At 38.3% G+C, this 14,947-nt stretch overlaps 1 protein-coding gene across 2 annotated transcripts in view; it reads right to left on the reverse strand.

The window, feature by feature from the left end:
* Positions 1 to 11,459: 11,459 nt before the first annotated feature.
* pdgfd (platelet derived growth factor d) overlaps positions 11,460 to 14,947 on the reverse strand; it is a 125,017-nt gene continuing 121,529 nt past the window's right edge. For both annotated transcript variants that reach the window (XM_073043610.1, XM_073043609.1), the window contains one exon: positions 11,460 to 13,849. In XM_073043610.1, coding sequence (XP_072899711.1) covers positions 13,718 to 13,849 — 132 coding nt within the window. In that variant the 3' untranslated portion in view covers positions 11,460 to 13,717. The remainder of the gene's footprint in view (positions 13,850 to 14,947) is intronic.

A 14,947-nucleotide genomic window follows, 5' to 3' on the forward strand; every position in this document is an offset into this window, starting at 1 on the left:
CCCATTCCAATTCTGATATGTCTGACAGTGCTTCTCCTTATAGATGCTGCCTGGCCTGCTGTGTTCCACCAGCATTTTGTGTGTAATGGGACCATTTGTTTTTTGGGGTTGTATTAGACTGCAACAGACAACAGTCACGACTTTGTACGTTAGGTCGGAGGAAGCCGAGAGTAAAGTCGACACTTCCACTGCCCCTCAGGGAAATCTGATGGGCTGTCAAATTGTAAAGCATATATGAGTTAAAGACAGAATAACCTTTAAGCAATTTAAACAAAAGGATAAGACTCGAATTTTAATAGTTCAGCAAATGGAGGAGTGATTGATCAGTTGGATGAAGTGATGTGGGATACCGACAGTCTGGTTTGTGGGGCTGGGCAGATGGGAGGCTGGTCAGGAGTGGATTGAAACAATTGATTCTGAAGTTAATAAAGATGTGGGCTGTGGGCTTCGGTGGTAATAGGTTGTAGCAAGGTCAGAGAGAGGTGAAACTATATGGCGGTGGGGAGGGGGTAAGTAAGTGATCTTTATAATGCAGAAAAATAGGAGTCCAGGGTTTATGGAAGATGTTATATTGCGAATATTCTGCATCAGGTAACCCAAGACAGTGGCTGAGGAGAAGTTGAAGAGAAGCTATCATGTGCACCAGTGCTGATGGATTTGACCTTCTTTGTGAGGCTGTTCAATTATTAAATATAACTTTTCATTGCTCGCCATCTCCCACTATTTTTTCTCTCTCTTCCCACACCATGGTCAACCACACCCAGTATTCTATACTGAAAACTTCGTTCTGGATTTAATCCCATGAGGTGAGTTGAATTGTGTACTGTGTGACTCCAAGAAGTGGTGGAAATGTTATTTAAAGTTTAGTTTTTATAATTTCCTTTCATAACTTTCTTAATAGAATTATGATGGTTTTATATTTGAAAGTGGCAAGATAAACTTGGCATTAATAAAGTCATTACTGAGTTACACATTTTATTGTCGATAGACACTTGTTCAACATTTTCCCATTGGTTATTACTTTAATATACACTCAGTGGCCACTTTATTAGGTACACCTGAACACCAGCTCATTAGTGCAAATATCTAATCAACTAATCATGTGGCAGCACTCAATGCAGACATTGTCAAGAGGTTCCATTGTTGTTCAGATTGATCATCAGAATGGAAGTAGAAATGTGATCTAAGTAACTTTGACCATGGAGTGATTGTTGGTGCCTGACAGGGTGGTTTGAGTATCTCAGAAACTGCTGATCTCCTGTGATTTTCATGCACATCAGTCTCTAGGGTTTACAGAAAATGGTGCAAAAAACAAAAAAAAACATCTGGTTTATGAGAGTTCAGTGGGTGGAAGCACCTTGTTAATGAGAGGACAGAGGAGACTAGCCAAACTAGTTCAAGCTGACAGGAAGGTGACAGTAACTCAAATAACCACACATTGCAACAGTGGTTTGCAGAAGAGCATCTCTGAACGTATAATATGTTGAGCCTTGAAATGGATGGTCTACAGCAGCAGAAGACCATGAACATACACTCAGTTTTCTGGAGGTACCTAATAAATTAGCCACTGGGTAGAAATCATTGTATTTTTGTAGTGGTAATTCTTTTGAGAATGAACAAGACTACAGAAGAATTCTTTTGACTGGTGGAGTATGTCGTCCCTTGTCTACAGATCAGCCAATCCAGAGGGGAAATTTCCTATCTGAAATCTCCATTTAGATCTAAGCCCTTTGGGATGAAAATAAGCTTACTTAATTATACATAGTATCAAGTATCATGTACTGTAAGAGGAGACCATTCACCCCTCTTGTCTGTTCTGGAGGAAGCTGAACAGTCTAATCTCACCTTCCAGGTCAGTAGCCCTGCTGACCAGGGCTCATCAAGCTCAGAGTGAAAAATTATTCAAATGTGATGAGTGTCTGTGTCTCTATTGCACTTCTGGGTATTGACCTACAGAAATCTCTGGGTGAGAAAAGAAGCTCAATTCTTCATCCATCATCTTCTTCATCAATCAATTACTTTAAGTTTTTGCTCCTGGTTTTATACCTCTCTACAGCTCTGGCAACCTTGATTCAACTCTGACCCCTGACCCCTGTGTGTAATCACTGCAAATGTTTGGGTTTCCTCTCACTATTCTGGATTCCTCCCGTGCTCTAAAGATGTGCTGGTTAGCAGATTAATTAACCGATGTTAATTGCCCCTGGTGTGTGGGTCAGTGGCAGGATCTGGGAATGGGCATGGGGAGGGAATGTGGGGTGTGTAGGATTGGTGCAGATGGATACGCAGGCTCAGTGAATCATACTATGACTATATGATTCTCTCTAGGCCGCTTATTATTTTTATTTTCCTCTGCTAAATCTCTCTTCAGCTCCCTGTATTGCATAAAAATAACTGGCCAATCTATTCTTTTCTCGTAACTATGATTACCCAATCCTGAATAACAGACTTGTAAATCTTCTCTCCACTCCTTTTCCATGCAATCACACCTTTCCTGTAATGCAGTGACCAGATCTATATGTCATACTCAGGCTGTGGTCTCACTGCTACTCTATACCTTTCTGGCAAAACTTCCCTGATCATATATCCTGTGCCTTGGCTGGAATTGCGTGACTTTCAAATTGCCTTATTATCAAGACCTGTGTGGATGAGTTTGTGCCTTTGAGCACATACTGGACATATCCAAACCAAAAGCCGAGGAAGAACCAGGAGAACTGTAGATAGATAGATAGATACTTTATTCATCCCCATGGGGAAATTCAACTTTTTTTCCAATGTCCCATACACTTGTTGTAGCAAAACTAATTACATACAATACTTAACTCAGTAAAAAATATGATATGCATCTAAATCACTATCTCAAAAAGCATTAATAATAACTTTTAAAAAGTTCTTAAGTCCTGGCGGTAGAATTGTAAAGCCTAATGGCATTGGGGAGTATTGACCTCTTCATCCTGTCTGAGGAGCATTGTATCGATAGTAACCTGTCGCTGAAACTGCTTCTCTGTCTCTGGATGGTGCTATGTAGAGGATGTTCAGAGTTATCCATAATTGACCGTAGCCTACTCAGCGCCCTTCGCTCAAGGGTTAGACTGGTTATCCAAACTATACAAGAGGTCCAGGTACAACCTATGGAAGGCTATTACAAGGGTGAAAAAACAATTCCGACTGACGCAAGACACAGAATCGGAAGCATGTCAGCTCTGGCAGGGTTTACAGGCCATTACTTCCTACAAAACAAAACCCAACATCATGAAAGGCTGCGTTGCTTCACTCCCAGATGAGCACAACACCTTTCATGCACGCTTTGAAAAGGAGTATAAAACTACACCTGTGTTAACCCCTGCAGCATCTGGTGGGTGACGCTGTGATCGCTGACTTGGCGGCTGACATCAGAACATCTTTCAAGAGGGTGAACTCTTGCAAGGCATCAGGCCCTGATGGTGTACTTGGTGGGGCTCTGAGAAACTGTGTCAGCTAACTAGAGAGAGTGTTCAAGCTCTTCTTCAGTCTCTCACTGCTGTGGTCGGGGGTTCCCACCTGCTTCGAAAGGGCGTCAATCCTACCAGTGCCAAAGAAGAACTGGGTGAGCTGTTGCAATGACCGTTGTCCAGCTGCTCTCACACCTACTGTGATGAAATGCTTTGAGAGGTTGGTCATGGCCAGAATCAACTCCTGCCTCAGCAAGGACCTGGACCCACTGCAATTTGCCTATTGCCACAATAGGTCAACAGCAGATATAATCTCATGGCTCTGCCTTCAGGCTTAGATCACCTGGACGTTAGCAATACCTCTGTCAGTCTGCTGATTTTTCATCACAGCTCAGTGTTCAACACAATCATACCCTCAGTACTAATCAGCAAGATCCGAAACCTGGGCCTTTGTACCTCTCTCTACAACTGGATTCTAGATTTCCTCACTAGGAGGTGACAGTCTGTGTGTATCAGAAATAACCTCTCTCTCCTTGCTGATAATCACCACTGACACTGTTCAAGGATGCGTGCTTAGCCCACTGCTCTACTCTCTCTACCCCTACAATTGTGTGGCTAGGCACATTGTCAAACCCCATCTATAAATTTGCCGACAGCCCAACTATTGTTGGCAGAATTTCAGATGATGATGAGGAGGCGTACAGGAGTGAGATAGATCAGCTGGTTCAGTGGTGTCATAGCAACAATCTTTCACTCAGCAACAGTAAGACCGAGGGATTTATTGTGGACTTCAGGAAGGCGAAGTCGAGGGAACACACACCCGTCCTCATCGAGGGGTCAGCGGTGGAAGGGTGAGCAGTTTCAAGTTCCTGGGTGTTAACATCTCTGAGGATTTATCCTGGGCCCTACATATTGATGCAATTACAAAGAAGGCACGAGAGCAGCTATATTACATTTCAATAGGAGTTAGAGAAGAATTGGTACGTCAGCAAAGATACTCACAATTTACTACTGTGGAGAGCATTCTAACTGGTTGTATCATCATATGTGTGTGGAGGGGCCACTGCACAGGATCAAGAAGAAGCTACAGGGAGTTGTAAACTCATCCAGCTCCATCATGGGTACTAGCCGCTCCCCCCTCCCCCAGTATCCAGGATACCTTCAAAAGGTGATGGCTCAGAAAGGCTGCATCAATGATTAAGTACCCCAGTCACCCGGACCGGATGAAGTCCATCCACGGGTTCTGAAGGAGGTGGCTTTGGAGATTGTGGAGGCATTGGAAATGATCTTCCAGGAATCAGTAGACTCGGGCATGGTTTCGGAAGACTGGAAGGTTGCAAATGTAGTTCTGTTGTTTAAGAAAGGGGGGAGGCAGCAAAAAGAAAATTACAGACCTATTAGTCTGACATTGGTAGTTGGAAAGTTATTGGAGTCAATCCTCAAGGATGAGATTATGAACTACCTTGAAGTGCATGACAAAATAGGCCTAAGCCAGCATGGTTTCATGAAGGGAAGATCCTGCCTCACCAACCTATTGGAATTTTTTGAGGTAATCTCAAATAAGATTGACAAGGGAGAGGCTGTGGATGTTGTGTTTTCAAAAGGCCTTTGATAAGGTGCTGCATAAGAGGCTGCTTAATAAGATGAGGGCCCATGGAATTACAGGAAGGATATTGGAATGGGTGGAGCATTGGCTGATAGGCAGAAAGCAAGGAGTGGGAATACAGGGATCCTATTCTGGTTGGTTGCCGGTTACTAGTGGTGTTCCGCAGGGGTCTGTGTTGGGGCCTCTTCTTTTTACACTGTATATCGATGATTTAGATTATGGATTAAATGGTTTTGTGGCTAAGTTTGCGGATGACACCAAGATAGGTGGAGGAGCAGGAAGTGTTGAAGAAACGGAAAGGTTGCAGAGAGACTTGGTCAGTTTAGGAGAGTGGGCAAAGAAATGGCAGATGAGATACAATGTTGAGAAATGTACGGTTGTACATTTTGGAAGAAGAAACAGTCGGGCAGATTATTATTAAGATGGGGAGAAATTTCAAAAATCAGAAGTGCAAAGGGACTTGGGGGTCCTAGTGTAGGATACCCTAAAGGTTAACCACCGGGTTGGATCGGCAGTAAGGAAAGCGAATGCTATGTTGGCATTCATTTCAAGAGGAATAGTGTATAAGAGTAAGGAGGTGTTGATGAGGCTCTATGGGGCACTGGTGAGACCCCATTTGGAATACTGTGTGCAGTTTTGGGCCCCCTATCTTAGAAAGGATGTGCTGATGTTGGAGAGAGTTCAGAGAAGATTCACGAGAATGATTCCTGGAATGTAGGGACTAACATATGAGGAGCGTTTGTCGGCTCTTGGATTGTATTCATTAGCATATAGAAGAATGAGAGGGGATCTCATAGAAACATTTTGAATGTTGAAAGGGTTGGACAGAGTAGATGTGGAAAGGCTGTTTCCCTTGGTGGGTAAGTCCTGGACGAGAGGCCACAGTCTTAGAATTAGAGGGTACCTATTTAAAACAGAGATGAGGAGAAATTTTTTTAGCCAGAGGATTGTGAATTTATGGAATTTGTTGCCACATACAGCTGTGGAGGCCCAATCATTGAAGATTTTTAAGGAGGAGATTGACAGGTATCTGATTAGTCAGGGTATTAAGGGATATGGGAAAAAAGCTGGAAATTGGAACTAGACGGGAGAATAGTTTAGCTCATGGTGGAGTGGCAGAGCAGACTCGATGGGCTGAATGGCCTACTTCTGCTCCTTTATCTTGTGATCTTGTGAAAACATGCCCTCTTCTCTTGCGACTATCAAGAAGGAGGAACAGGAGCCTGAAGAGACACACTCAGCATTTGAAGAACAGCTATTTCCCCTCTGCTATCAGATTTCTGAATGGACAATGAGCCCATGTCAGTATTTTTTTCTTCTCCTTTTGCACTACTTATTTAACTTCCTTTTCCTTTTTATATATACTTATTATTAAAATTTATAATTTTTATTATTATGTATTGCAATGTACTGCTGCTGCAACAAATTTCATGACATATCCTGGTGATATTAAACCTGATGCTGATGCTGGTTTGTCTTGCTGCATTAGTATATTTAGGAAAATGCTGATGTACACTTCAAGATCACTTTGTGATACTCCTGTCACCCAACGTTTTAAAAGTCAAGCGACTGCAGATGATGGGGATGAACTTGAAGTAAAAATCTAAGATGTTGGAAACACTCATCTGATCAGGCAGCATGGTGGAAAGAGACACATGAAATATTTCCAGCAGTTTGTTTTTATTTCACTCAGCATCCTGCCATTTTTTGTAGGTTGTATGTATTATTTATTGGATACTCCCTTGTTTTGCTTATTTTCCCGGATCTTACATTTCTCCAGATTAAATTTCAATTGCTTTTACTCTGCTCAGCTAATCGAAACATCTACATTTTCCTGTGGTCTAAAGATACCTCCTGTTTAAATCAAAATCATTATTATATTTTTCAGACTTCTATACCAAGCTTTCTGCAGTACTAAGCTCTAGGGTTTTAATACAAATTCACTTTTTTTTTTGCCTTATCTTACCACCCGGTCTTTCAGCAGCCTTTAGAATTGGCAGGGTCCGTATTTTCTTTGCGGGAACATGTTTACCCTGAACCACTTGAATTTATTTATTGACTCTGAGTCTGATTTACCTTCATGTAACTGCTTCTGTCCACTTTTGCCAGATTATTTCACGGCCTAGTAAAGCTATAATTTAGAACCTTTGCTTCTTATCTTTGAATTTAAACACATTTCAGATTGATACTGCTTGTCAATGAGCTTCTTGGTCTAGGTTTGAATTTGCAGATCAAGTTCCACATCTTGATTTAGCTTAGTTGTTTTGGATGCAACAGTGAATCATTGCAGAAGAATTATACGGGAAAGACCTTAGAGCTAGTAATGGAAATAGGAAAATGTTCACAACAGCAAAATGTCCCAAATATCATCAGAGAAAGTGAATCAAAATGCTGTAACTTATTTATGCACGGCAAAATTATGCAAACAATAATGTGATAAATTGTTTTAGTGTGTTGGTGAAGCATAAATATCAATCAGAACATGTGGAGAATGCACACTTCAGAATATTACCTAGGGATCCTTTACAATAGGGTGTCAGCCTAGCATCTTAAATGAAAGGTGGCATCTCTTTTAGTAGAACAAGCGTAAATAGACAATAGACAGTAGGTGCAGGAGTAGGCCATTCAGCCCTTCTAGCCAGCACCGCCATTCACTGTGAGAATCACATTCAAATAGAAGTCTGAAGCCTTCATCTTGACCTCAAGTCTTTAATCCACAACCTATTGACTCAAGAGGTGAATATGCTTTTAACAGAGACATGACTGATACCTATACTGTGACAAAAGCTTTAGATAGAATACTAAAGTCCAAATTGTACTCAATATACTTGTTCTGGTACTTTCAATGATAAAGACATTAGAATACAAGGCATGTGCAATGAGAAATTTGTAGGCAATGAAAGCATTAATGTAAATGTAATCTGTGCTGAAAGGGAAAGGAAGGCATGTCTGGTTGAAGAAGCTGGCGATTGTGGAGGCTGATCTGTTGAATGTTGAGGCCACTGGAGTAGAAAGTGAGAACAAGAATCCCTCCCTTTTTATGATTGGAAAGAGGGGAACAGATGCAGCTGATAGCCACATGACTGACAATGAAATGAAGACAGTTAAGGAAAAAGGAAGACACTTCGGAAGCATAGGGTTGGAAAGATTCAGCATCAGGATTGTACTGGAGTAATGAGGGAACTGGAATGGAGTCCTTTCAGAAAACAGGGGAAGAGGAAATTTAGTCAAGTTTTGAATTTTGTACAAATGTAGGAAGCAGCATCAACAAAGCCTTCAAGGGAAAGAGCTTGGGGGAACAGGGCCTGAGTAGAAGTGTATCAGTGCTGTGCCATGCATCCCTCAAAGAGACAACATCATTTCCACTCATGTGGGCTCCCAGCACCATACATTTGATTTGAAATGAGTTGAGCTAAGAGAGAAATTACTCAAAATGAGAAAGAGGGTGTTGGAGGGAAGCTGGTTGGACCTCTGTTCAAAGAAGTAGCTAAGGGCCCTGTGACCACCCTAGTGTGGGTTGGAATTGTAGATATTTTGACATAAATCGAAGTTCAAAGTAAAATTATTATTTAAGTGCATATATTTCCTTGCGGGCATTCACAGTAAATACAAAGAAGCACATCAGAATCAATCAAAAAACACACACAACATAGAACAGGAACCAACATGCAAAAGACAACAAACTGCAAATGCAAAAAGGAAGAAGAAAAAGCAAAATAATAATAATAATAAATATATAAGCAATACATATCGAGAACATGAGATGAAGAGTCCTTCAAAATGAGTCCATGGGTTGTGGGACAGGTCAGCGATGGGGTAAGTGAAGTTATCCCCATTGGTTCAAGAGCACGATGGTTGAGTGGTATTAACACTTTGCGTACCTGGTGGTGTGGGTCCTGAGGCTCCGGTACCTATTCCTGATGGCAGCAAAGATAAGTGAGCATGGCCTGGATGATGACTACTGTTTTCCTGCAACAGCAGTCCTTGTAGGTGTGCTGACAAGGACTTTACCTCTTATGGCCTGGGCTGTATCTTTTTGTAGGCTTTTCTGTTCAAGGATATTGGTGTTTCCTTATCAGGCCATGATATTACTAGTCAGTACTCTCCTCACCGCACCTCTATAGAAGGTTGATCTGGTTAGGTCCAAGCAATTGGAAAATATCAAAATGGTGAATGGTGTCAAACATGCCTCGAGTAGTTCTTTGTGCTTCAGATTAATTCACTTCTAACCTGATTTCATGCAACAGTCTTATACAGGAATTTTACTCCACTTATCTAGATCCTCTTTATACATGGTAAACTGGACATTGTATTAAATTTGAAGATCAAAACGCTTCAAATGGTGAAAATCAGAAACAAAAACTGTAACAGAAGGGACTTCCATGTTAACTGTTTTCCTCTCCATAAATGCTGTCTGACCTGCTGTTCCTATATCATATGTAGTTTATTGATCATAATGACACGTTCACCATTTATTGGCTCCTATCAGTATTTTAACTGGGGTACTCAGCTTTCTTTTAGTTGTGAAACAATTTGCTTTGTCATTTCTTTATAAATCTGGCCAGTCAGCAATCTCTAGCATAAATTATTCTTGCTCACTAACTATAGTTTTTGTTGTGTGGATTTGCAAGATTGTGTTTTGATTAACATATAGCTATGGAAATATACCTTTTCACCTCTTTTTCAATATACAGTATATTTCAAATTTCAAAGTACTTTATATTAAAATATATTTTAGAAAGTGGAAAGACAGCATCTATGTCCAATATTTTCTGCTTTTTATTTCAGATTTCCAGCACTTGCAGGGATTTTTATTGAAATTTTAGGTTAAATATTATAATTTGTTGCAGGATAATGGACCATTTGTTCTTGAGGAGTTTTGGCAAAATGTTTCTAAAGCTAAATCAGGAAGAGGAGAACTACAGGATCAAGAATTAATAAATATCACGATTAGGGCAGATATAATAGTAGATTGTGTGAAGAAGAATGTCTTAAATAGTAGTGTTAAACATGACAGTTGGATTTCAATACCATGAGAATGTAAAAGAAATTCAGAACAAATGTTTGGCTCCTGAGAAAATCAAAAGAGAAGAAAATCAAATTGGATGAGGAATGTTATTTTCTGAAATGCATTTGATTTATTTCAACAGAAATTTAGCCACTTTGAATCTTTTCAGTTGAACATAAGGGAACTCCAATTACAGTCAGCCTGATAGTTTACCTAACCTATGATGATAGATAAGAAACCCTAAGCTTTTAACCTCTCCACCTCTCTGTTCTCTTGTCTCAAAACACAACTCTCTGATTAAGCTTCAGGTTAATGTCTTGTGTTCTTCAGCTCAGTATCCAGTTCCAGTTTTTCTTGCAGTGTTTTGCACCTAGGATGATATTTCACTCTAAATGCACTGTATGGATGCAAATTGTTGTTGTTAATGCTTCCCTAGGACCAATCCATCAATATTATGTTCATTTTATCATATGTATATGGTCAATATAACATGTGATTATAGATGCCAGAAACAGAGGAGTATTCATCGCATATTTAATAAGTAAAATCATTAATATACTTGATGCGCCTTTTATGGTGACTGCAGCATATTTATGGGAACACATTAAATATTAATAATGTTCTTTTACAGATAGTCTACTCATAAATGATTTTACTGTCATTTCAAATCATACAGCGAAGGATCCATATAAAAATTAGATATTGTTTTGCTGACAGACTAAAAATAACAGGAAAAATAAGGTACTTCAGTAAAAGATACATCCTTCTTTCATCTACCTGCAGTTAAAAAAAATGTTTCAGAATGCCTCAGAAATATATTTGTGTTTATCTCAGGAACAATATTTGAGGTGACTTTTATTCAGTATGAAGGGCCTCTCAGATACAAGAAACATGCTACGTCCAACTTCCAGTCACACAGCAATGTAAGGATCACATTGCCAGCGGCTGAGAAGTGATGACTGCCATCAAATTTCACAGATACAGTTCTTTTCTGGCCAGAAAAGGAGATTTGTCCAAAGTATTTCTAGTTTGTCATTCACTGGTAAATTAGGGAGGTGAGAGGTACATCCTTTTCTAAGAGACCTATATACATCTCATTCTCCTTTGTAAGATAATAGCAGGTGTCACGAGCATGTAGCTTTGCCAGGTTGAAGGAACTACACCAGCCAGAATAGTGCTAGTGACCTTTCAATATGGAATTCTGCACTCCAGTGACAAGCAATCAACTTGCACTACAATTAGCTACCATTTCACAAACTAATCAAGATCCCCGGTGCCTAAAAGTGAATGACATCCAGCTATTTTTTTTAGTTGCCGTTCTTTCTCAACATGTATGTGCAAACTTAGATTTGATTTCCCTATGTCCATTTTTAGCTATCATGTAAACTCTTGAATTAGCTAGGCAGCAACATAGATATTAAAATTGAGAATTTTAGTTTATTTTATAACAAAAAATAATCCTCTACAATTCCCTTTCTCAAGCAGTCTTTACATTCCATCAAAACAAGAGCACAAGATAATTCTAATCAATAACAATAATACGTACAAAAATCAAAAGAAGCTGTTTGAAATGCTCTATATAATAATTAAAAATAAGTTGTGTTAACATACAAGAATTGCACTTTAGGAAATTGTTTTTATTGCAAGAACAAAAACGGCATCCCAGGACCCTGCAGAATTGTTCGAAAGGCTATTAGCCCTTGTGTAGAAACATTATAGAAGAGCATATTATACAACATAGAGGAAACTAAAAATTGTATATTCTTATGATGAAACAATTTTTTTCTTAGTAGATTACTTTTTATGGATGTTGATTATTCTGTAATATGTAATTTGATGGATGAGATAAAGAAATGAAGAAAGATGCTTTTGGATATGAATTCAAAATAATATTGCATTACTTTATAAAGTGTAGAAAGCCTTATACGTTCATGATCCTAGTTGGCAGCACTATAATAATGTGGAAGTGAACTGCTCAAGTAAACCTATTCCATTAATCAAATCACTTGTATGTATGTATCATTCAAAATTCAACTTGCCATACTTACTTGATTCTAAAGGATAATGGAAAAATGTCAGTAAGAATTCAGTATGTTTTATAATTTGTCATTTTATTAGAGTTATTAGAGAAAAAGTTCTAACATTTTCAAACATGATAACCCACTAAAGACTTAAACTAAAATGCATCACTCTTTTCTTTTTTCCTTAATGTCTTTGGTAAGTAACTTGGTACTGACAAAGACACATGATATTTGTTTATGCTCTTTGCTGAGCACTGTATCCATTAAAATGATGGAAATAGTGATCAAACATTTAGAAATTGGCTGAAATAATTGTTCCTCTGGGCTGATAAAGATTTGAATTGAACAGATGTGAAGATGTGAAAGGCTTGGTTCTGCTGTTAGATGTTCATATTGATTTGTGCATGTAATACTTGAAGATTCGGTGCAATTATAAATGAAATTAGAAAATACTAGTCCAATTATTTGTCTATTTATGAACAAAACAAAATGATATCGATTTAAAATGCCATATCTTGAGTATTATCTCATGCCAAATCTGAGTCTGTTGTGTTGATATTGGATGACCTTACATTTTCCACCAAAGGATAGCTTTCATGTTTATAACTCATGGAGAACGAAATTAAAGCAACTTTTACATTGAGGTTTGATCACACCAAGAGAGACACTGTCAATCCTTTTACTTCATTTAAAAAAAGTTCTGCTCTCTAAAAGGGGAATTGTGGAGGTTAATTATCATCTGTTGTATCAGATAATATAATACAACCCCCCCAAAAAATAGAAATAAAGACAATTTCCTTAGCCAACAATATTTAAAAACTTACATTATACTTCAGCAGACTTACAATGGACTGGAAGGAAAAAAACCTTTAAATATCTTTTACATGTTCAGTGATTAAAAGCAGTTGAAAGAAATCCACGCCATAATAAAAGAAGATGCCTGAGAACATTTTAACCTTAAATAATTTCACAAAAGCAGTTTCCAATAAGCAGTTTAACATGTTTTATGACTTAAACGTTATTGCAATGTGGAACTTCCAAGGTGCGTTTGAAAATGGGAAGGCCATACCTGTGAATAAATTGTAACAAATGTATGTAAAATACTGCAGAAGCTGGATATCTGAAATAAAACCAGAAAATGCTAGGAATACTCAACAGATCAGTAAACTCTGTGGAATAAGAAACAGAACTAACAATCTGGCTGGATGTTATTTTATTATAAATCTTTAATGAAAGGCCATTGACTATAAACTCTGTTTCAATACAGTCAAAAATTATCTGACTTCCTGACTATTTCTAGCATTTTTTGACATTTAACAACTAATTTCTCCTCAAACACTGCCTTAAAATGAACAAAGTCTCAGATTTAAACCAAGTAAATGATTTAAATGATATTCCAAACATTAGGGAAAAATCTGGATTGTCAATCCGGATGCATTAATAAAACTCAGTCTCATAATGTACTGACTGCAAGAAGCAAGGCATTATTATGAAAGTTTTGCTGCCACAATGCTAGTTAAAGAATATATTCAAGCACTGCAATTATTACGTTCTGTAATCTTGGAAAATATTAACTCTGATGCCAGCAATCACCTATACACAAATGCAATCCTGTTAAGTATAAGGTCCTTGAAAGCTTCCATCATTTTTTCTTTTATCGGGGTGGTCTGGAACTACAGTTGCAGACACATCGCTCATGATGATCCAACTGGATATCAACAAGGGCCATGTTCTTACTTCTGCTTCGCCTGCGTGTTTGACCAGGTTCAGGAATAAATCTCCACACCTAAGAAACAGAAACAAAAACATACCTTCAGCAAACAGGATGGTTTTGCTGCCTTGACATTCTTACACCAAAATTTGATCCTGTACCCCTAAGGTAAATAAGTACAAATAATGCAAATGCACAGAATATATAGCATTTAAATAGGGCACTCCACCTAATCCTTAATGCTGGTATTCACTTAAGTGAAAAAATAAACTTGCATGCCTTCTAATCTATCTCATCTTTCTACGCCGTACACTTCCACAGAATCTATTCCCTTCCGTATTTGGGGAAAATGATACAAACCCAAAGGAATGAGTTAATTGCTATTAACAGCAAGATTGCTACTAAATTTTTTGCCACAAAGTGATAATTTTAGCTAGAGTTTGAGAAAAGTCTGTGAATATTCTAGTACAGATTCTAGAACTTCACAATAAATTTGCATTTGTCACCTAAATATTCCACTGTGTCTTTTTTAGATTATGAAGTGGTTTCGGATCCTAATGTTACTGTTAAGGAACATGAAATAATCTAATGTCGTGTCATCACATCAATGCACTGCTTCTTAAAATCCGCATCAGTTCATCAACAATACACTCAGTTTTTGCAATGTCATACCTCTATAATATAAAGAAGGAATGGAATGCAATGCATTATTTATAACCAACTACAATTATCCACCATTCTACATGATACCATTTAGCATATCCTGTTGTGTGCGCTGAGTGTGATTATACAGTATTTTGATTTTTTTTTATTATTAAGATAAAATTTGAAGTAACCTGTTAGAAAAACCACAGAGAAGGGCAGCCTCAAAATATTATTGGATCAAAGTAAACAATTGTAAAAAACGTGAATAACAATGTGATTCAGCCTGGAAAATACTTGAAACAGAACATGCAGTACTAAGAAATAGAGAGGTCATTTATCCAGCTGGGCAATTTGAATTATATCCAATATAGATCAATAAACATGTTTACCAAACCTTATTTAAGCTTAAACCTTGGAGATAACCTTGGAGACCACCCCTAAAGTGTTACTTCTCGGGCTTCTTTGTGAGATATTGACAACTAGAGAAATTAAAATAGCGAACAATGCATCAAACAAAATGGCTCACTG

The sequence above is a fragment of the Hemitrygon akajei genome, chromosome 4 (genome assembly GCF_048418815.1).
Source record: "Hemitrygon akajei chromosome 4, sHemAka1.3, whole genome shotgun sequence".
Lineage (NCBI taxonomy): Eukaryota > Metazoa > Chordata > Chondrichthyes > Myliobatiformes > Dasyatidae > Hemitrygon > Hemitrygon akajei.